The sequence below is a fragment of the Podarcis pityusensis genome, assembly GCF_964106645.2.
Source record: "Podarcis pityusensis genome assembly, chromosome: 2".
Taxonomy (NCBI): Eukaryota; Metazoa; Chordata; class Lepidosauria; order Squamata; family Lacertidae; genus Podarcis; species Podarcis pityusensis.
Window position 1 is genome coordinate 109,415,006 of NC_138029.1, and position 21,035 is coordinate 109,436,040.

General features: G+C 42.1%; 2 protein-coding genes across 3 annotated transcripts; one reads left to right on the forward strand and one right to left on the reverse strand.

The window, feature by feature from the left end:
- Positions 1-1,801: 1,801 nt before the first annotated feature.
- On the reverse strand, positions 1,802-3,316 carry LOC308472076 (olfactory receptor 2G3-like). The gene is made up of 2 exons (XM_080996563.1): positions 3,060-3,316; positions 1,802-2,822 (listed from the first exon to the last, which is right to left on the reverse strand). Exon 2 carries the CDS (start codon positions 2,820-2,822, stop codon positions 1,878-1,880), a length of 945 nt encoding a protein of 314 aa, XP_080852689.1. The 5' UTR covers positions 3,060-3,316; the 3' UTR covers positions 1,802-1,877.
- Positions 3,207-17,179, forward strand: LOC308472077 (olfactory receptor 2G3-like). 2 transcript variants are annotated; one of them, XM_080996565.1, is made up of 2 exons: positions 3,207-3,213; positions 16,159-17,179. In XM_080996565.1, exon 2 carries the CDS (start codon positions 16,159-16,161, stop codon positions 17,101-17,103), a length of 945 nt encoding a protein of 314 aa, XP_080852691.1. In that variant the 5' UTR covers positions 3,207-3,213; the 3' UTR covers positions 17,104-17,179. The 2 variants fall into 2 exon arrangements, with proteins under 2 accessions (XP_080852691.1, XP_080852690.1); XM_080996564.1 differs by lacking the exon at positions 3,207-3,213 and adding an exon at positions 15,177-16,121.
- The last annotated feature ends 3,856 nt before the right edge of the window (positions 17,180-21,035 follow it).

The window sequence follows — 21,035 nt, forward strand, 5'->3', positions numbered from 1 at the left end:
CCTATTTATCTACTTGCACTTTGACGTGCTTTCAAACTGCTAGGCTGGCAGGAGCAGGGACCGAGCAATGGGAGCTCACCCCGTCGCGGGGATTCGAACCGCCGACCTTCTGATCGGCAAGCCCTAGGCTCTGTGGTTTAACACACAGCGCCACCCACGTCCCATACAGTAGATCTGTAGGAAGGACATTTTATCCTCCATTTTATTCCCATGAACCCAACGGTCGTATTAATGGCAATCTTTTTTATTTTTATTTTTTTTAAAGGATATTAGTTCTCATTGCACACCTCCAAATGTAACTTCTCAATAAATAATGCTGCTAGGGATGAAGGAGAACGTACCTAATAGGCGCCAGCAGTTACCATTCAACCTTAAAATGAATGCACCTGGACTCTGAAGGTGAATGTAGACATTACAATAAACATGGCATTCAGGCTCTAAATATCAGTTGCCAGGAACCGCAACTGGAGAGGGTGGTTGTTGTGCTCTCTTTGAGCTTATCCACTTTTAGCTTTCCTCCACGCTTTCCAGATATTGTCCATGTTTTAAATCTGCGCCTGAATGACCTTTTGCTTTAAAGAGTTTTTTCTGTGGTGAATGCACTGGAGCAAAATTGGGGGGGGGCACTAAAACACAAAGTTTTAAAACAAGGACATGTGCCTGGAAAGAACGGGGCAAGCCCATTGTACCTCAGGATATAGATTAATGCATTAAGCGTGGTGACAACATATGTATAGAAAAGGGAAACCATCTTGCCTAGTCACAAGAATAGTTGGACCGGGGGTTGAAGGTAACTGAAAATGGCCACCCCATAAAACAGCGACACCACAATCAAGTGGAAGGCACAGGTGTTGAAGGCCTTTTGACTCCCCTCAGCTGAGCATAGCTGTCAAGTGTCCCTTATTTGAAGGGACAGTCCCTTATTCCAGCGCCATGTCCCGCTGCTGTCCCTTATTGATGGATGTCCTTAAAGGTCCCTTAAATGATGTCCCTTAAATTTCAAAGGAAGCAGCTTTTCTCCCTCCCTCCCTGCTGGCCAGGGAGGAGGGAGGCTCCAACTGTGTTGCTTGGCTGTGTGGCTCACCCAATAAGAAGTATAAGAACGACTGGGGGGTGGAGCTTGCATGCCTTGTGTGTGGCTAGTTAATGCAAGCTGAGGGGTTTTTTGAATGCTGGACGCCATTTTGTTGCACGTGCTGCTGCAAACTTTGCAGTGCAAAGCCAGGCTGGGGAGCCATTCTAAGTTGAGGCTGCATAGGCCTTGTGGTGCATGTGATTCAGATTCTATTCAGTTGAACCTCTGGTTACAAAGTTGGTTGGACAGTGTTCTCGAAGCTACCCAGCATGAGTTTGACCAGACTGCAGGAAGACAGGAAGACTGGAGTGCCTGGAACAGGTAAGGCTGCAGGTCCCTTATTTTGGCTGCTGGTCCCTTATTTTCAAAGCTGCTGGTCCCTTATTTTCAAATCTGTAAGTTGACAGCTATGCAGCTGAGTGAACCTAACACAGCATCCTAGTGTAGCTATGAAAGTCCATAATGAGGCCTAGGGGTGCTACAAGGAATACTACACTGGAAGCAAAGAGAACCACCACATTCAGTGAGGTGTCAGAACAGGCCTATTTGACTGAGGCTGGCACCCAGGGCCAGCCCTATCATGGGGCAAACTAGATAGCTGCCTAGGCCACAGACCTCAGAGGGGTGCAGTACAGACTGCAGTGTCCAGCCTGATTCATTGGCATATCCGGCAGTCAATTCAAAATTAAAAAGAAGCTCTGCTTAAGACAAAAAGTGCCACATAAGTGATCAGTGAGGTTTTATTTATTTTTTATTAAAATATAAACACACAGTCTCTGAACGGAGTTGGGAAACATTGGTCTTAAGTTTTCTTCATCAGTCTTCTTAGAGCTTTGTGTACCTCTTTGTTCCTCAGGGTATAGATTAGAGGATTGAGCATGGTGACAACAAATGTATAGAAAAGGGAAACCATCTTGCCCTGATCGCGGGAGTAGTTGGACGGGGGCTGGACATAGCTGAAGGTGGCCGTCCCATAAAAGAGCGACACCACGATCAAGTGGGAAGCACAGGTGTTGAAGGCCTTCTGCCTGCTCTCTGCTGAGCGGATCCTCAACACAGCAACCACAATGTAGCAATAAGAGACCATAATGAGGCCTAGTGGTACTATAAGGAAGACAGCACTAGAAGCAACAAGCAAAGCCTCATTGAAGTAGGTGTCAACACAGGCCAATTCAATTAAGGCTGGCACCTCACAGAAAAAATTGTCAATTCGGTTCTCTCCACACCGTGGGAGCCGAAGAGTCATCACCGACTCCACCACTGAGGTGCTTAGCCCACTAATCCATGCGACGGCAGCCATTTTGAAGCATACAGAGTGGCTCATAATGGTAGTGTAACGCAGTGGGTGGCAGACGGCAGCATAGCGGTCGCAGGCCATGACAGCCAAAAGAATACATTCTGTGGAGCCCAGAGCAAGGAAGATGTAGAGCTGGGCCACACAGGCACCGTAACTGATGGTCTTGCTTTTCCTCCAGAAGTTCACCAGCATCTGTGGGGCCACACTAGTGGTGAAGCAAAGATCAAGGAAGGAGAGGTTGCTGAGGAAGAAATACATGGGTGTGTGGAGATGGGGGTCCAGCCGTGACACCACAATGATGGTCATGTTGCCTAGCAGGGTCATCGTGTAGCAGATCAGGACAAGACCAAAGAGAAACATCTCCAAGTGTGGGCGGTCAGCCACGCCCAGTAAGATGAATTCTCCTTCATGGCTCTGATTATCTCCCCACATTGCTTCCCTGTACAACATCTGGAAATGAAAAAAAGATATATAGCAAAATACCTACTCAAAATGGAGCTGGAATAAGCCGCTGGCACAAGAGCAATAGTGCCATCTTGGTATGGCTGAGATCACCCATGTACCATGTGTACAATGAGAAAACCTTCTAATTTTTACATGGCCTGATGCAGGGATAGGGTACCAGCACGTAAGGGTTGGGATGCTTACTGAAAATGATAATATTTTATAGTGATCTTGTAGCCTTACTGGAATTCACCGATTGGGTCTGCGTTTCTCCGGGACAGGAGGAAGGAAGTCAAACGACACCTGAGGTTGATTCAAAGAAAGAGTTTATTCTGCTCTCCGGATAGCAGAAGGCACTTGCGTGATCAAGTCCACAGCAAGTCCAAAGAAACGACCGGTTTCATGCAGTTTATATACTCTCCAGGCATCCTCTCCCCCTTCCCCAGCCACGTCAACTTGTATACACAGGTTGACATCACATATGTTCCTGCTCTGGAACTCTCAGCCATAAAAGGATCTTCCTTCCTGTACTTCTGACCATAAAAGGATCTTCCTCTTCCTACTCTTATCTCGGGGGGGGGGGGGGAGTCATAATCTTCGGGAACACGCTTTTGGCGGACATTGGTCTTGTGTGTATTTTGTGGTCGGCACATAAGATAAAGTTCTGATGTGTTTTCGTTGTTCCATGCCTTGCCTGTCCTGATAAAGGACAGAACTGTTTATGCAGTTGTGTCCTTACTATGGTTTTGCTCAACAGTTCAAGTTTTACGCATTTAAAAGTGCTCTCTTTTGAAAGAACAAAAGGGGGGGTTGAGTCAGTTTTTAAACTTACTACACAAAAACCCATTCCTTCAATCTAAAGAAGCCAAATTAATGTTGAAAATAATTAGATTGAAATAAAGTACCAGCTATCATATGCTCATTTGTAAACCAGTGGTCAGCCACACTTTGAATACTGTGTACTATTCTGGTGGTCAAATCTTAGAAAAATGCAGACTTGCGGTTAAAAATACGTAAAGACAAGAGTATACAATAAAATGATCCAGGGCTGGAGACCTCCCTTATAAGGGAAAATCTGTTTAGAGAAACTTAACAAAGGTTGAATAACCTAATTGTATCAGCTGCAAATGCAAGTAACAGAACACAAAAGCTGCTTTTTTCTTGCTGCTTGTACTCTTACATACATACATACTCTTCAGGTTACATACACTTCAGGTTACAGACTCCGCTAACCCAGAAATAGTACCTCGGGTTAAGAACTTTGCTTCAGGATGAGAACAGAAATCGTGCTCCGGCGGCACGGTGGCAGCAGGAGGCCCCATTAGCTAAAGTGGTGCTTCAGGTTAAGAACAGTTTCAGGTTAAGAACGGACCTCTGGAACGAATTAAGTACTTAACCTGAGGTACCACTGTATACATTTCCAAGCACATGTCTCAAAACTTTGAGGGAGAGAAACTTTAGGAGGAAAAACAAGACAAGAAAATTGCTCACCAGCATATCATAAAAAATGCCATGTCCCATGAGCTGAAAAATGATAACAACAACAACAGCAACAATAAATAAACTTTTATTTGTATCCCGTCCTCCCCGGCCAAAACTGGGCTCAGGGCGGCTAATATCAAATATATAACATTAGTATAAAATCAAACAATAATTAAATTACCCACTAAAAACAAGTGTATTCAATATTATATCTCTATTCTCTTCATTTCACATCCATCCTATAATTTATGGTCCCTTTCTCAAGATGACATTCCTCACACTACCTCACTAGGGCATGTAATTTTAGGGGGTGGAACTTAATTTTTGCAAATTTATTCAGTGAAGGGTATTTCTGAGTGTAAGGAATTCAAATCTGCTATTATTTTTTGTGACTGGACAACACTTAGTTTGATGTCAACGTTTGATGAAGAAGCACATAAACTACTTTTGGAAAACCAAATAATACTAATTTTATCATATAATATATATAACTGCAAGTACTTAGCAATCAATTTTCATAATATCCATGCAATCTTACACCCATTTTACTTACCAAGGAAAACTAAATTGTATTAATCTAACCAAAATATCTTTTGAATTCCCAAGACATATTAAAACTTTTTTGTACCCAACATTTTTGGAATGTAAAAGTTGAAAAATTCTATGGGCTGACTTCCAGATACTATAGATCTCTGAAAGAGTGGTTATTGCAACCTTTGAAGGAAGTCTGCAATGAAATATTGGAAGGGAAAAGGGCACCAGAGTCGTGGAAAGACGCATATATTACACTTATACCGAAAACAGAGACTGAAAAGACCCAGCTTAAGAACTACCGCCCTATATCGTTACTTAATGTGGATTACAAAATTTTTGCAGACATTTTGGCCAAGAGATTGAAAAAAGTATTGATGGAAGAGATTCATAAAGACCAAGCGGGCTTTCTCCCGGGAAGACACTTGTCCGATAATTTGAGGAATATAATTGATATTTTGGAAAAACTAGAAGTGAACATAAATACTAAAGCAGTTTTGATATTTGTGGACGCGGAGAAAGCTTTTGATAATATCTCTTGGAGTTTTATGAAGAAGAACCTACAGGGGATGGGGGTAGGCCAAGGTTTTGAAAACGGTATAGGTGCAATATATTCTGAACAAAAGGCCAAATTAATTGTAAATAATGTGGTCACGGAAGAATTTAAGATAGAAAAAGGGACACGACAGGGGTGCCCAATTTCCCCATTGCTTTTTATATCGGTCCTGGAGGTTCTGCTAAACATGATTAGAAAGGACTGGTTGGTTAAATGTATACAGGTCGGAGCTAAACAGTACAAACTGAGAGCATTTGCAGATGACTTAGTATTGACGCTACAGGAGCCAGAATCTAGCACTAAAGGAGTTTTAGAATTAATTCAAGAATTTGGTCAGGTGGCAGGTTTTAAACTGAACAAGCTAAAAACTAAGGTTTTAGAGAAAAATTTAACACCGATTGAAAGAGAGAGGTTTCAGAATGAGACAGGATTGACTGTGGTAAAGAAAGTGAAATACCTGGGGATTAATATGACAGCCAAAAATGGGAACTTATTTAAAGATAATTATGAAAAATGTTGGACTGAAGTGAAAAAAGATTTAGAAATCTGGTCAAATTTGAAACTTTCACTGCTGGGCCGTATTGCTGTGATAAAGATGAATGTATTGCCTAGAATGTTGTTTTTGTTTCAGACACTACAAATTGTGGATAAGATGGACTGTTTCAAGAAGTGGCAGAGAGATATTTCTAGATTTGTCTGGCAGGGCAAGAAGCCCAGAATAAAATTTAAGATACTAACTGATGCCAAGGAAAGAGGTGGATTTGCCCTGCCAGACTTTAAACTTTACTATGAATCAGCAGCTTTTTGCTGGCTGAAAGAATGGCTACTTCTTGAAAACACAGACATTTTGGATTTAGAAGGTTTTAACAATGTATTTGGATGGCATGCATACTTATGGTATGATAAGGTCAAAGCACACAAAGCATTTAAAAACCATATTGTCAGGAAAGCATTGTTTAATGTTTGGATAAGATATAAAGATTTATTGGAAAATAAAACCCCAAGGTGGCTGTCACCAATGGAAGCAAAAGCTCTGAAAAGGCTCAATATGGAGGCCAAATGGCCGACATATTGGGAAATTTTGGAACAAGAAGGAGTGAGAGATTGGCTTCATTACTATCAGATAATGGAGGCATATAATTTGGATAAGAAAATAGGCTTCCAGGTGGAAAAGTCAAAATTAGAAACAGAACTGCTAGAACCCAAAACTAAAAATCTGTCAAGAATTATAACTTGCTGTTGAAATGGAATACTCAGGATGAAACGGTGAAATCTGCTATGATTAAATGGGCACAAGATGTTGGACATAATATTATGTTTGCTGACTGGGAACAGTTATGGACCACAGGTATGAAGTTTACGGCATGTAATGCCTTAAGAGAGAATATTATGAAAATGATATACAGGTGGTACATGACCCCAGTCAAGCTTGCAAAAATTTATCATTTGCCCGATAACAAATGTTGGAAATGTAAAGAAACTGAAGGTACATTCTTTCACCTTTGGTGGACGTGCCCAAAGATCAAGGCTTTCTGGGAAATGATATATAATGAACTGAAAAAGGTATTTAAACATACCTTTCTGAAGAAACCAGAGGCCTTTCTTCTGGGCATTGTCGGCCAATTGGTGCCAAAGAAGGACAGAACCTTTTTTATGTATGCTACAACAGCAGCAAGAATACTCATCGCAAAGTATTGGAAGACACAAGATCTACCCACTCTGGAAGAATGGCAGATGAAGGTGATTGACTACATGGAATTGGCGGAAATGACTGGTAGAATCCGAGACCAGGGAGAAGAGTCGGTGAAAGAAGACTGGAAGAAATTTAAAGACTATTTACAGAAATATTGTAAGATTAAGGAATCTTAGAAGGATGTTGGATAGAAACTAAGAGGTTTTTAGCTGTAATGCTTTAAGAGATATGAAAAAGGGTTTACAATTGGGTAAAAGTTTAATGGTAAGGATTTGCTGAACTAACAAACTGAACTGGAATACAAAAAAGGGAGGTATGAGGAGGTCCGGGGAAATAAGTGTAGGGAAGATAGGTTTGGAAAATCAATGTCTTTTTAACTGTTTTATTTTGTATGTTTCTTTTTTATTCTTTACTTTTTTGTTATATTTTAAAAACTTTACTCTTTTTTCTGTATTCTGTATTTTTTGTATTTTTTGAAACTTTAATAAATATCATTTTAAAAAAAAGAGAAAAATTCTATATACCCTACTATCTCTTTTGAATTCCCAAGACATATTAAAACTTTTTTGCACCCCACATTTTTGGAATTTAACAGTTGAAAAATTCTATATACCCTACTATCTCACCCCTGTCACAGTGAGAAGTAAATTCATTACGGCTAGGTCAGTTTTACACACTGGATATCCTTTTATTTATTTAATATGTGTCTAGCCCACACTGCATTCTGAGATCTTTGGCTGGGGAAAATAAAATAAGATTTGCCAAGAAGAATATTAACAACAACAAAAATCTATCCCATGGAGTGGTCCATAGCTTGGCCTCTTGGTCTGCTATGACAGTCTGTATTGAGAGAGCAAGTGGCTCCACCTTGGGCCAAGGAAACTCTCACAGAGCTCACTCTGGATGCAACTCCAGGTCATCAAGAGGGTATTGTGTAGAAAATACCAGGGGTAGCCTGGGGCAGTCATAAAATTGCCTTATAGCCAACACGCGCATTAGTCCAGCTATTTCAGCATTACACAGTATTCTCCGTGCTTGAGTTCCTGGGTGTTGTTGGACTACTACTCCCACCATGACCCAGACGCCTTAGCCAATGGTGATGGACGATGGGAGTTGCAGTCCAACAGCTCTGGGGATTGAAGCTTGAAGGACACCGGTCTAGTCTGAGAGGAAGCAGCTGTCCAAGATTGCAGACCCGGCTCTCTGCAAGCCCGTTCAAGAGATGTCAAAGTTTGAAGCTGGAACCTTCTGCATGCAAAGCAGATGCTCCACCACTGAGCCCTTCCTATGTGACTAGAGGGGATGCAGAAGGGAAGATGGCGACTGGGGGAGACACCCAGAGAGGATGAGCCAAGCAAAAAGAAGCACACACTGAGCCACACTGATAAGAAATCTTTTCTAAAAAGCAGAGAGTAAGAACATCCAGTATGTGTATGAGTTTCTGAAGGGGAGAGGGTCAAGGGGGAAAAGACAGGAGGAGACTGAAAGAGAAAGAGAAAGAGATGCAGATTCTCTTACATCTGGAGGCATCTCCATAATGATCAATGTAAATCGTGGTAGCAAAAGAGAAAGGCTCTCTGCAACTCTTACCCTGAGCGGCTTGGCTAATTCAGTCCAGCTCCTTGCCTCTTCTGCCTCAGCATTGTGTCCCATACTATATGTTGTTACCGGCACATATACATGACCATAGTAGTCTGATCTCTCTATCTCAAAAGGGGCCTTCAGGGGACAGGACAAATGATTTTATGATGTTATCCAGGAGGATGGGAGAGGTGGAGGAAATTGCTCTCTCTCCCCTTCTTCAGCAGCTCTCTGAGGAACCATCATGAAGCCCCATAAGGGCCAAAACTCTGGCTTGATAATTAAGGGGAAACTACATGTTACCCTTCAGTCATGAGCAAAGAAGCCCCAAAGGACCTGGCTCCCCTTCCCTTGCACAGCGTCCTCTGGAGGCTGTGACTTGCACCAGGGAAGGGATGGAAAAGAGAACACTACTTAACTCCTTAGGGGGCAAAACTCTTTGAATTAACTAGCTATGCAGAACCTTTCAAAGTTGGCTGGAGAAATTTATTTCATTGCATATGGGTATTTCTGGGTATTCCAATTAGCTGTTAGGAGACCTCATGTGGTGTTACATTTAGGGAACTGGATTTAGTTCGAGGGGAGATCAAACTATGGGCATGGGGCCCATAGGCCGGTGACTACTGCGAGATAAAAAACACTGGTTCTGAAGACAATGTCCCATGACCCTTTAAAATGAATTCTGAACAAAATTGGTGAAGTAGCCAAAAGGATTATTGAAAGAAAAACATCATTTCAAGTAGGTGACCAAGGCAGGCACACCTTGTTCCGGGAGTCACAAGCATTTTATCCTTTCCCTGAGCGCAAAAATTCCTCCTCTATGCACCCACTAGGAAGGGGCGTGGAAAGTTTACAGCCTATCGCGTCCGCCTTATTAACATATAACCATCCTACTTCCCCTTGTGAATCATTGTACAGATATGGTCAGAAGCCCCCTTACAAAAATCTATTGACATGAGCAGTATCTATTTTCTTTCCACAAGCTGTCCTATTTACACGTGTTAACCATTTTATTTGTTCTTAATGAGAGCACAAGCTAGTTTCATATCTGATAAAGCTAAAACGGCAAATCACAATTTGCTTACCAATGGTTCTAGTCCTAGGTGTAAGAGGGTCTTTGCCCTGCCAGATCTTAAACTTTATTATAAATCTGCTGCTTTTTGCTGGCTGAGAGAATGGCTGCTTCTTGAAAACACTGACGTGTTGGATTTAGAAGGTTTCAATAATGTATTTGGCTGGCATGCATATTTGTGGTACGATAAGGTAAAAGCACATAAAGCGTTTAAAAATCATATTGTTAGAAAAGCATTGTTTAATGTTTGGATAAGATATAAGGATTTGTTAGAAAAGAAAACCCCAAGATGGTTGTCACCAATGGAAGCGAAGGCACAGAAAAAACTCAATATGGAGGCCAAATGGCCGAAATATTGGGAAATTCTGGATCAAGATGGAGACAGAATAAAATTGCAGAGCTTTGAAAAATTGAAAAAATAAAGTGCGAGATTGGCTCTATTATTACCAAATAATGGAGGCATACAATTTGGACAAAAAAGTTGGTTTCCAGATGGAAAAATCAAAATTGGAAACAGAATTGTTAGATCCAAAAATTAAGAATTTGTCAAGAATGTATAACTTGCTGTTGAAATGGAACACTCAGGATGAAATGGTGAAATCAGCTATGATTAAATGGGCACAAGATGTTGGACATAACATAATGATGGCTGACTGGGAACAGTTATGGACCACAGGTATGAAATTCACTGCATGTAATGCCCTAAGAGAAAATTTAATGAAAATGATTTATAGGTGGTACATGACACCAGTCAAGCTTGCAAAAATTTACCATTTGCCCGACAATAAATGTTGGAAATGTAATGAGACTGAAGGTACATTCTTTCACCTTTGGTGGACATGCTCAAGGATTAAGACATTCTGGGATATGATTTATAACGAAATGAAAAAGGTATTCAAATATACCTTCCTGAAGAAACCAGAGGCCTTTCTCCTGGGCATGGTCGGCCAATTGGTGCCAAAGAAGGATAGAACTTTTTTTATGTATGCAACAACAGCAGCAAGAATACTCATCGCAAAGTATTGGAAGACACAAGATTTACCCACCCGGGAAGAATGGCAGATGAAGTTGATGGACTATATGGAACTGGCGGAAATGACTGGCAGAATCCGAGACCAGGGAGAAGAGTCGGTGGAAGAAGACTGGAAAAAGTTTAAAGACTATTTACAGAAATACTGTAAAATTAATGAATGTTAGAAAAATGTTGGAATGAAGTTATATGGCTTTAGTAGAAATGTTATAAGGAATTAAGTATAAATAGATTAATAGAGAATTAAAGGGAAAAATAAGGTTAGAATGTGTTAAGATAATTATAGGATAGAAAACAGAGGAAGATGGAAAGGAATTGCTGAAGCAATTAACAGAAGTGGAATACAAAAAGGGAGGTGTGAGGAGGTCGTGGAAATAAGTGAATGAAAGATAAGATATTGAAATTATTTGATGTGTTTAACTGTTTTTGTTTTGTTTTGTTAGTTTAATGTGTTAGTGTTATGTAGTGTTTTTGTATTGTATTGTATTGTTTTTGTAGTGTTTAAATTGTTGGAAAAGTAATAAATATTATTATTATTATTATTTAAAAAAGGAATTTTTGCGCTCAGGGAAAGGATAAAATGCTTGTGACTCCCTGAACAAGGCGTGCCTGCCTTGGTCACCTATCTTGAAATGATGTTTTTCTTTCAATAATCCTTTTGGCTACTTCACCAATTTTGTTCAGAATTCATTTTAAAGGGTCATGGGACATTGTCTTCAGAATCAGTGTTTTTTATCTCGCAGTAGTCACCGGCCTATGGGCCCCATGCCCATAGTTTGATCTCCCCTCGAACTAAATCCAGTTCCCTAAATGTAACACCACATGAGGTCTCCTAACAGCTAATTGGAATACCCAGAAATACCCATATGCAATGAAATAAATTTCTCCAGCCAACTTTGAAAGGTTCTGCATAGCTAGTTAATTCAAAGAGTTTTGCCCCCTAAGGAGTTAAGTAGTGTTCTCTTTTCCATCCCTTCCCTGGTGCAAGTCACAGCCTCCAGAGGACGCTGTGCAAGGGAAGGGGAGCCAGGTCCTTTGGGGCTTCTTTGCTCATGACTGAAGGGTAACATGTAGTTTCCCCTTAATTATCAAGCTAGAGTTTTGGCCCTTATGGGGCTTCATGATGGTTCCTCAGAGAGCTGCTGAAGAAGGGGAGAGAGAGCAATTTCCTCCACCTCTCCCATCCTCCTGGATAACATCATAAAATCATTTGTCCTGTCCCCTGAAGGCCCCTTTTGAGATAGAGAGATCAGACTACTATGGTCATGTATATGTGCCGGTAACAACATATAGTATGGGACACAATGCTGAGGCAGAAGAGGCAAGGAGCTGGACTGAATTAGCCAAGCCGCTCAGGGTAAGAGTTGCAGAGAGCCTTTCTCTTTTGCTACCACGATTTACATTGATCATTATGGAGATGCCTCCAGATGTAAGAGAATCTGCATCTCTTTCTCTTTCTCTTTCAGTCTCCTCCTGTCTTTTCCCCCTTGACCCTCTCCCCTTCAGAAACTCATACACATACTGGATGTTCTTACTCTCTGCTTTTTAGAAAAGATTTCTTATCAGTGTGGCTCAGTGTGTGCTTCTTTTTGCTTGGCTCATCCTCTCTGGGTGTCTCCCCCAGTCGCCATCTTCCCTTCTGCATCCCCTCTAGTCACATAGGAAGGGCTCAGTGGTGGAGCATCTGCTTTGCATGCAGAAGGTTCCAGCTTCAAACTTTGACATCTCTTGAACGGGCTTGCAGAGAGCCGGGTCTGCAATCTTGGACAGCTGCTTCCTCTCAGACTAGACCGGTGTCCTTCAAGCTTCAATCCCCAGAGCTGTTGGACTGCAACTCCCATCGTCCATCACCATTGGCTAAGGCGTCTGGGTCATGGTGGGAGTAGTAGTCCAACAACACCCAGGAACTCAAGCACGGAGAATACTGTGTAATGCTGAAATAGCTGGACTAATGCGCGTGTTGGCTATAAGGCAATTTTATGACTGCCCCAGGCTACCCCTGGTATTTTCTACACAATACCCTCTTGATGACCTGGAGTTGCATCCAGAGTGAGCTCTGTGAGAGTTTCCTTGGCCCAAGGTGGAGCCACTTGCTCTCTCAATACAGACTGTCATAGCAGACCAAGAGGCCAAGCTATGGACCACTCCATGGGATAGATTTTTGTTGTTGTTAATATTCTTCTTGGCAAATCTTATTTTATTTTCCCCAGCCAAAGATCTCAGAATGCAGTGTGGGCTAGACACATATTAAATAAATAAAAGGATATCCAGTGTGTAAAACTGACCTAGCCGTAATGAATTTACTTCTCACTGTGACAGGGGTGAGATAGTAGGGTATATAGAATTTTTCAACTGTTAAATTCCAAAAATGTGGGGTGCAAAAAAGTTTTAATATGTCTTGGGAATTCAAAAGATATTTTGGTTAAATTAATACAATTTCGTTTTGCTTGGTAAGGAAAACGGGTGTAAGATTGCATGGATATTATGAAAATTGATTGCCAAGTACTTGCAGTTATATAATAATAATAATAATTTTTATTTATACCCCGCCCTCCCCAGCCAAGGCCGGGCTCAGAGCGGCTTACAAGCAATAATAAAAACAAGTTGAATGATTACAACTTAAAAACAAAATTAAAATACAACATTATAATATTTTAACATTAAAATATTAAAATGTAGCCTCATTGCAGGAGGAGAAGGAAAGGAAAAAGGAAAGAGAGGGAGAGAATCAAATTGGCTCCAAGCCAAAGGCCAGGCGGAACAACTCTGTCTTACAGGCCCTGCGGAAAGAAATCAGATCGCGCAGGGCCCTGGTCTCATGAGACAGAGCTTTCCACCAGGCCGGAGCCAGAGTTGAAAAGGCCCTGGCTCTGGTTGAAGCCAATCTAACTTCCTTAGGGCCCGGGACCACTAGGGTGTTGCTATTTATGGACCTTGAGGCTCTCCGTGGGGCATACTGGGAGAGGCGGTCCCGTAGGTACGAGGGTCCTAGGCCGTGAAGGGCTTTAAAGGTCAAAAGCAGCACCTTAAATCTGACCCTGTACTCTACCGGGAGCCAGTGCAGTTTAAAAAGCACTGGGTGAATATGCTCCCATGGCAGAGACCCCGTGAGGAGCCTCGCTGCAGCATTCTGCACCCGCTGGAGTTTCTGGGTCAGCTTCAAGGGCAGCCCCCCGTAGAGCGAATTACAGTAGTCAAGCCTGGAGATGACCGTCGCATGGATCACTGTGGCCAGGTCGGGGCGGGAAAGGTAAGGGACCAACTGCTTGATGCGGCGAAGGTGGAAAAATGTCGCCTTGGCTGTTGCTGTAACTTGTGCCTCCATGGAAAGGGAGGCGTCAAGGATTACACCCAAACTCTTAACGGAAGGCAATGGCACTAATTGGGCCCCCGCAAGAGAAGGGAGTTGGTCCCTCATCCCCATGCCATCCCGACCCAGCCATAGGACCTCTGTCTTCGAAGGATTTAGTTTCAATCGGCTCCCACGAAACCATCCAGCCACAGCTTCCAAGCATCTGGTCAGTGTGTTCGGGGCCGAGTCGGTGTGGCCATCCATCAGCAGATAGAGCTGAGTGTCATCAGCATACTGGTGACAGCCCAGCCCAAAGCTCCGGATAATCTGGGCAAGGGGGCGCATAAAGATGTTAAAAAGCATCGGGGAGAGAATTGCGCCCTGCAGCACTCAACACACCAAGGAATGGCGCGACGACATTTCCCTCCCTAGTACCACCCTCTGTCCCCGACCAGAGATAAAAGAGCACAGCCAGTTACGGGCTATGCCCTGTATCCCCACATCTGCGAGGCGGTGGTCCAGAAGATCATGATCGACCATGTCAAAGGCTGCTGACAAATCTAAAAGGATCAGCAGTCCTGACCCGCCTCGATCCAGTTGTCTACAGAGATCATCTGTTAGGGCAACCAGAGCCGTCTCGGTCCCAAAACCAGGACGGAAACCGGACTGAAATGGATCTAAAGCCGTTTTATATGATAAAATTAGTATTATTTGGTTTTCCAAAAGTAGTTTGTGTGCTTCTTCATCAAACGTCGACATCAAACTAAATGTTGTCCAGTCACAAAAAATAATAGCAGATTTGAATTTCTTAAACTCAGAAATACCCTTCACTGAATTAATTTGCAAAAATTAAGTTTCAGCTCCTGAAACGACATGCCCTAGTGAGGTAGTGTGAGGAGTGTCATCTTGAGAAAGCGACCGTAAATTATAGGATGGATGTGAAGAGAAGAATAGAGATATAATATTGAATACACTTGTTTTTAGTGGGTAATTTAATTATTGTTTGACTTTATACTAATGATATATTTGATATTAGCCTGAGCCCAGTTTTGGCCGGGGAGTACGGGATACAAATAAAAGTTTTGTTGTTGTTGTTGTTATCATTTTTCAGTTCATGGGAAATAGCACTTTTCATGATATGCTGGTGAGCAATTTTCTTGTCTTGTTTTTCCTCCTAAAGTTTCTCTCCCTCAAAGTTTTGAGACATGTGCTTGGAAATGTATACAGTGGTACCTCAGGTTAAGTACTTATTTTGTTCCAGAGGTCCGTTCTTAACCTGAAACTGTTCTTAACCTGAAGCACCACTTTAGTTAATGGGGCCTCCCACTGCCGCCACACCGCCGGAGCATGATTTCTGTTCTCATCCTGAAGCAAAGTTCTTAACCTGAGGTACTATTTCTGGGTTAGCGGAGTCCGTGACCTGAAGCATATGTAACCTGAAGAGTATGTAACCCGAGGTACCACTGTATGGGAAAAGTGCCTGGGATGGATATTTTAAGATGAAGTTGGGGGACAGATTAAGCATCTTTATCACAGATTCTCCCTCCCTCCTTAAGTTGATCCTTCTTTTATATACAAGCAGCAAGAAAAAAGCAGCTTTTGTGTTCTGTTACTTGCATTTGAAGCTGATACAATTAGGTTATTCAACCTTTGTTAAATTTCTCTAAACAGATTTTCCCTTATAAGGGAGGTCTCCAACCCTGGATCATTTTATTGTATACTCTTTGTCTTTACGTATTTTTAACCACAAGTCTATATTTGACCACCAGAATAGTACACAGTATTCCAAGTGTGGCTGACCACTGGTTTACATAGGAGCATATGGTAGCTGGCACTTTAGTTCAATCTTATTATTCTCAACTTTAAATTTGCCTTCTTTAGATCACTACAAAACATTACCATTTTCAATAAGCATCCCGACCCTTACGTGCTGGTACCCTATCCCTGCATAAGACCATGTAAAAATTAGAAGGTTTTCTCATTGTACACATGGTACATGGGTGATCTCAGCCATACCAAGATGCCACTATTGCTCTTGTGCCAGCGGCTTATTCCAGCTCCATTTTGAGTAGGAATTTTGCTATATATCTTTTTTTCTTTTCCAGATGTTGTACAGGGAAGCAATGTGGGGAGATAATCAGAGCCATGAAGGAGAATTCATCTTACTGGGAGTGGCTGACCGCCCACACTTGGAGATGTTGCTCTTTGGTCTTGTCCTGATCTGCTACACGATGACCTTGCTGGGCAACACAACCATCATGGTGGTGTCGCGGCTGGACCCCCATCTCCACACCCCTATGTATTTCTTCCTCAGCAACCTCTCCTTCCTTGATCTTTGCTTCACTACCAGTCTTGGACCACAAATGCTGGTGAACTTCTGGAGGAAAAGCAAGACCATCAGTTACGGTGCCTGCGTGGCCCAGCTCTACATCTCTCTCGCTCTGGGCTCCACAGAATGTATTCTTTTGGCTGTCATGGCCTGCGACCGCTATGCTGCCGTCTGCCACCCACTGCGTTACACTACCATTATGAGCCACGCTGTATGCTTCAAAATGGCTGCTTTTGCCTGGATTAGTGGGCTAAGCACCTCAGTGGTGGAGTCGGTGATGACTCTTCGGCTCCCACGGTGTGGAGAGAACCGAATTGACAATTTTTTCTGTGAGGTGCCAGCCTTAATCGAATTGGCCTGTGTTGACACCTCCTTCAACGAGGCTTTGCTTGTTGCTTCTAGTGCTGTCTTCCTTATAGTACCACTAGGCCTCATTATGGTCTCTTATTGCTACATTGTGGTTGCTGTGTTGAGGATCCGCTCAGCAGAGAGCAGGCAGAAGGCCTTCAACACCTGTGCTTCCCACTTGATCGTGGTGTCGCTCTTTTATGGGACGGCCACCTTCAGCTATGTCCAGCCCCCATCCAACTACTCCCGTGATCAAGGCAAGATGGTTTCCCTTTTCTATACATTTGTTGTCACCATGCTCAATCCCTTAATCTATACCCTGAGGAACAAAGAGGTACACAAAGCTCTAAGAAGACTGATGAAGAAAACTTAAGACTAATGTCTCCCAACTCCGTTCATAGACTGTGTGTTTATATTTTAATAAAAAATAAATAAAACCTCACTGATCACTTATGTGGCACTTTTTGTCTTAACCAGAGCTTCTTTTTAATTTTGAATTGACTGCCGGATATGCCAATGAATCAGGCTGGACACTGCAGTCTGTACTGCACCCCTCTGAGGTCTGTGGCCTAGGCAGCTATCTAGTTTGCCCCATGATAGGGCTGGCCCTGGGTGCCAGCCTCAGTCAAATAGGCCTGTTCTGACACCTCACTGAATGTGGTGGTGCTCTTTGCTTCCAGTGTGGTATTCCTTGTAGCACCCCTAGGCCTCATTATGGACTTTCATAGCTACACTAGGATGCTGTGTTAGGTTTACTCAGCTGAGGGCAGTCAAAAGGCCTTCAACACCTGTGCCTCCCACTTGATTGTGGTGTCGCTGTTTTATGGGGCGGCCATTTTCAGTTACCTTCAACCCCCGGTCCAACTATTCTTGTGACTAGGCAATATGGTTTCCCTTTTCTATACATATGTTGTCACCACGCTTAATGCATTAATCTATATCCTGAGGTACAATGGGCTTGCCCCGTTCTTTCCAGGCACATGCCCTTGTTTTAAAACTTTGTGTTTTAGTGCCCCCCCCCCATTTTGCTCCAGTGCATTCACCACAGAAAAAAACTCTTTAAAGTGAAAGGTCATTCAGGCGCAGATTTAAAGCATGGACCATGTCTGGAAAGTGTGGAGGAAAGCTAAAAGTGGATAAGCTCAAAGCGGTTCCTGGCAACTGATATTTAGAGCCTGAATACCATGTTTATTGTAATGTCTACATTCACCTTCAGAGTTCAGGTGCATTCATTTTAAGGTTGAATGGTAACTGCTGGCGCCTATTAGGTACGTTCTCCTTCATCCCTAGCAGTTACATTTGGAGGTGTGCATTGAGAACTAATATCCTTTTTAAAAAGATAAAGATAAAAAAGACTGCCATTAATACGACCGTTGGGTTGATGGGAATAAAATGGAGGATAAAATGTCCTTCCTACAGATCTACTGTAAGGCCAAAGATGGGAGGGGAAGGAAGGTGGGAAAAACAGTGTCAAACTGGTTCTGCAGGATGGAAGTCACCCCCACCAAAGTAGCAATAATGCCACATGGCTGGTTCACTTGACAGAATGACAATCAGCAGCCGTAAAATGCATTAAACAGAAAAGTAGTGTGTTGGTATGGTGTGTGTGTGTGTGTGTGTGTGGGTGTGTGTGTGTGTAGAACTGGCAGACAGCTAAGCCAAAAGATCTTGGATTGGAAAGTCAAATTAAGGGCCCCTGCAGCTGTCCTTTTTAACACACATTCATAGCTCTTTGTGCTCAGGATGCTTTTGGGGTGGTCACATACAATCCAACAACAACAACAATTTTATATGTACCCTGCCCATCTGGCTGGGTTGCCCAAACCATGCTGATTGCACCTGCAGAATTTGGGGGGCAGGGCAGTCACACTGCTGCATTTCCATTCATTGCAAACTTCCTGTTGAAATATTCTATACCACAAATGTTTGTTGTAAGGGGTTTCTCCCACATCTGTTATGCTATAGCCCCAGCAGTTATGTGGTAACACTGAGGAAGCATCACAGAACAACCTGAAGCAAATTTTTTATGCTACTACTAATCAGTGCTTTTTTCCTCGGGGGGCGCAGGGGTACGCATACTCCTAAACATTTTGTGAATCTAAGTTTGGCCTCATTGAGGGGCAGTATTTCAATATGAGTAGGAAATTGAGAGCACCCCTAAACAGTTTTTTAGGAGGGAAAAAGCACTGCCACTAATACACAATGATGGTGTCAAAAACATGTTGCAGAATATCACTGACAGGGCCTTGAATAGCAGTACATCACCACAAGGGGGGGTGAACTGTGTCGTATGCATAGCAAGGAAACAAAACCCAAGTGGGAGAAAAACCAAATGTAGATCAATTCCTAGTGAATTTTGTGGCTGTATGATGATGTGAACCCAGATCCCCCCCTTGGACTAAAACTAGTTCTCTAAATGTGACACCAACACGAGGCGTCCAAAGAGCGTATTGGAGTACTCAGAAATATCAATATGCAATGAAATAAATTTATCCGACCAACAGTTTCCATATAGCTAGTTGATTCAAAGACTTTTGCTCCCTAAGGAGTTAAGTAGTATTTTTCTTTCCAGGTCTTCCCTCATGCAAGTCACAGACTCCAAATGACATTGAGCAAGTGAGGAGGAGGAGAGTCCTTTGAGGCTTCTTTGCTCATGGCTGCAGCGTAAAATTTTCCCCTAATTATTGAGTCTGAGTTCTGTTCCATCTGCGGCTCCATGATGGTTCTTCAGGGAGCTGCTGAAGATGCGGCTGGGGAGGATAGCAACTTGCTCCACCACCTCCCCGCTGGATAACATCATAAAATCTGACAGTAATTTGGTTTAAATGTTGTTGTTTTTTTAAAAAAATACTAGATTACCTTTGGCCCTCCAGATGTTGGTGAACTACAACTCCCATCATCCCAGTATTTGGCCATGCTTGCTGGGGCTGAACAGAATTGTGCTTCAGCAACATCTGGAGGGCTGAATGTTAAGTCATGTAAACATGAGAAGGTTGTTTTGTACACATGGTTCCTGGTTCATATTCATACTGCATAGATTCAGAAGCAGATTGGGGATGGGACATGACTTTTTAAATGGTATCAATGCAATCTATCATGAACAAAAAGCTAAAATTATTGTAAAATAATGTGGTACCGGAGGAAATTAGAATTGAGAAGGGAACCAGGCAAGGGTGCCCACTTTCCCCTCTCCTGTTTATTTCGGTCCTAGAGGTCTTGCTAAGTATGATTAGAAAAGATGAACAAATTAAAGGTATTAAAGTAGAATCCAAACAATATAAATTAAAAGCCTTTGTTGACAATTTAGTACTGACATTACAGGATCCAGACTCCAGTGCAGTGAAAGCACTGGAGTTGATACAGGAATTCGGGCAGGTAGCGGGATTTAAGTTAAATAAGAGTAAAACCAAAGTATTAGAGAAAAATCTGGATAATGATGAAATAAAACTATTACAAGAAAAGACGGGCTTAGATTTTGTGAAAAAAGTCAAGTATTTGGGTGTGAATCTGTCTCGGAAAAACTTGAACTTATATAAAGAGAACTATGAGAAACTATGGAATGAAATTAAGAGAGACCTAGAGATATGGTCAAATTTAAAACTGTTATTAATGGGCCAGATTCCAGTGGTTAAGATGAATGTATTGCCAAAGGTGTTTTTTTTGTTTTGTTTCAAGCCCTCCCAATCATAGACAATGTGAAATGCTTTAAAGAATGGCAGAAAGCTTTATCTAGATTTATCTGGCAGGGGGGAAAACCCAGAATTAAATATAAATTACTTAGGGATTCTAAAGAAAGAGGGGGATTCTCCCTGCCAGATTTGAAAATCTATTTTGAGGCAGCTGCTTTTTGCTGGATTAAAGAATGGATACAACTAGAAGACACTGATGTTTTAGATTTAGAGGGATTCGATAATTTGTTTGGATGGCATGCATATCTATGGTATGATAAAGTAAAGGCCCATAATGCTTTCAAAAATCATGTAATTAGGAAATCTCTGTACAACGTATGGATAAAATATAATGATCTCTTAGAAAGGAAGACACCCAGATGGCTTTCACCAATGGAGGCGAAGGCCCAGAAAAAGTTAAATATAGATATCAAGTGGTTGAGGTATTAAGCTTTATTGTTGGAAGTAGCTGGAGTAGCTGGATGGAGGTGGGGGTCACTGAAAATGGCCATCCCATAAAAGAGTGACACCACAATCAAATGCAAGCAATCCAACATAAAAAAGAAGCTCTGGTTGCCATATAAGTGATCAGTGACGTTTTATTTATTTTTATTAAAATATAACCACAGAGCCTCTG

Coding starts and splice junctions, on each gene's coding strand:
- LOC308472077 (XM_080996565.1), top strand. CDS start 16,159: ATGTTGTACAGGGAAGCAATGTGGGGAGATAATCAGAGCCATGAAGGA.
- LOC308472076 (XM_080996563.1), bottom strand. CDS start 2,822: ATGTTGTACAGGGAAGCAATGTGGGGAGATAATCAGAGCCATGAAGGA.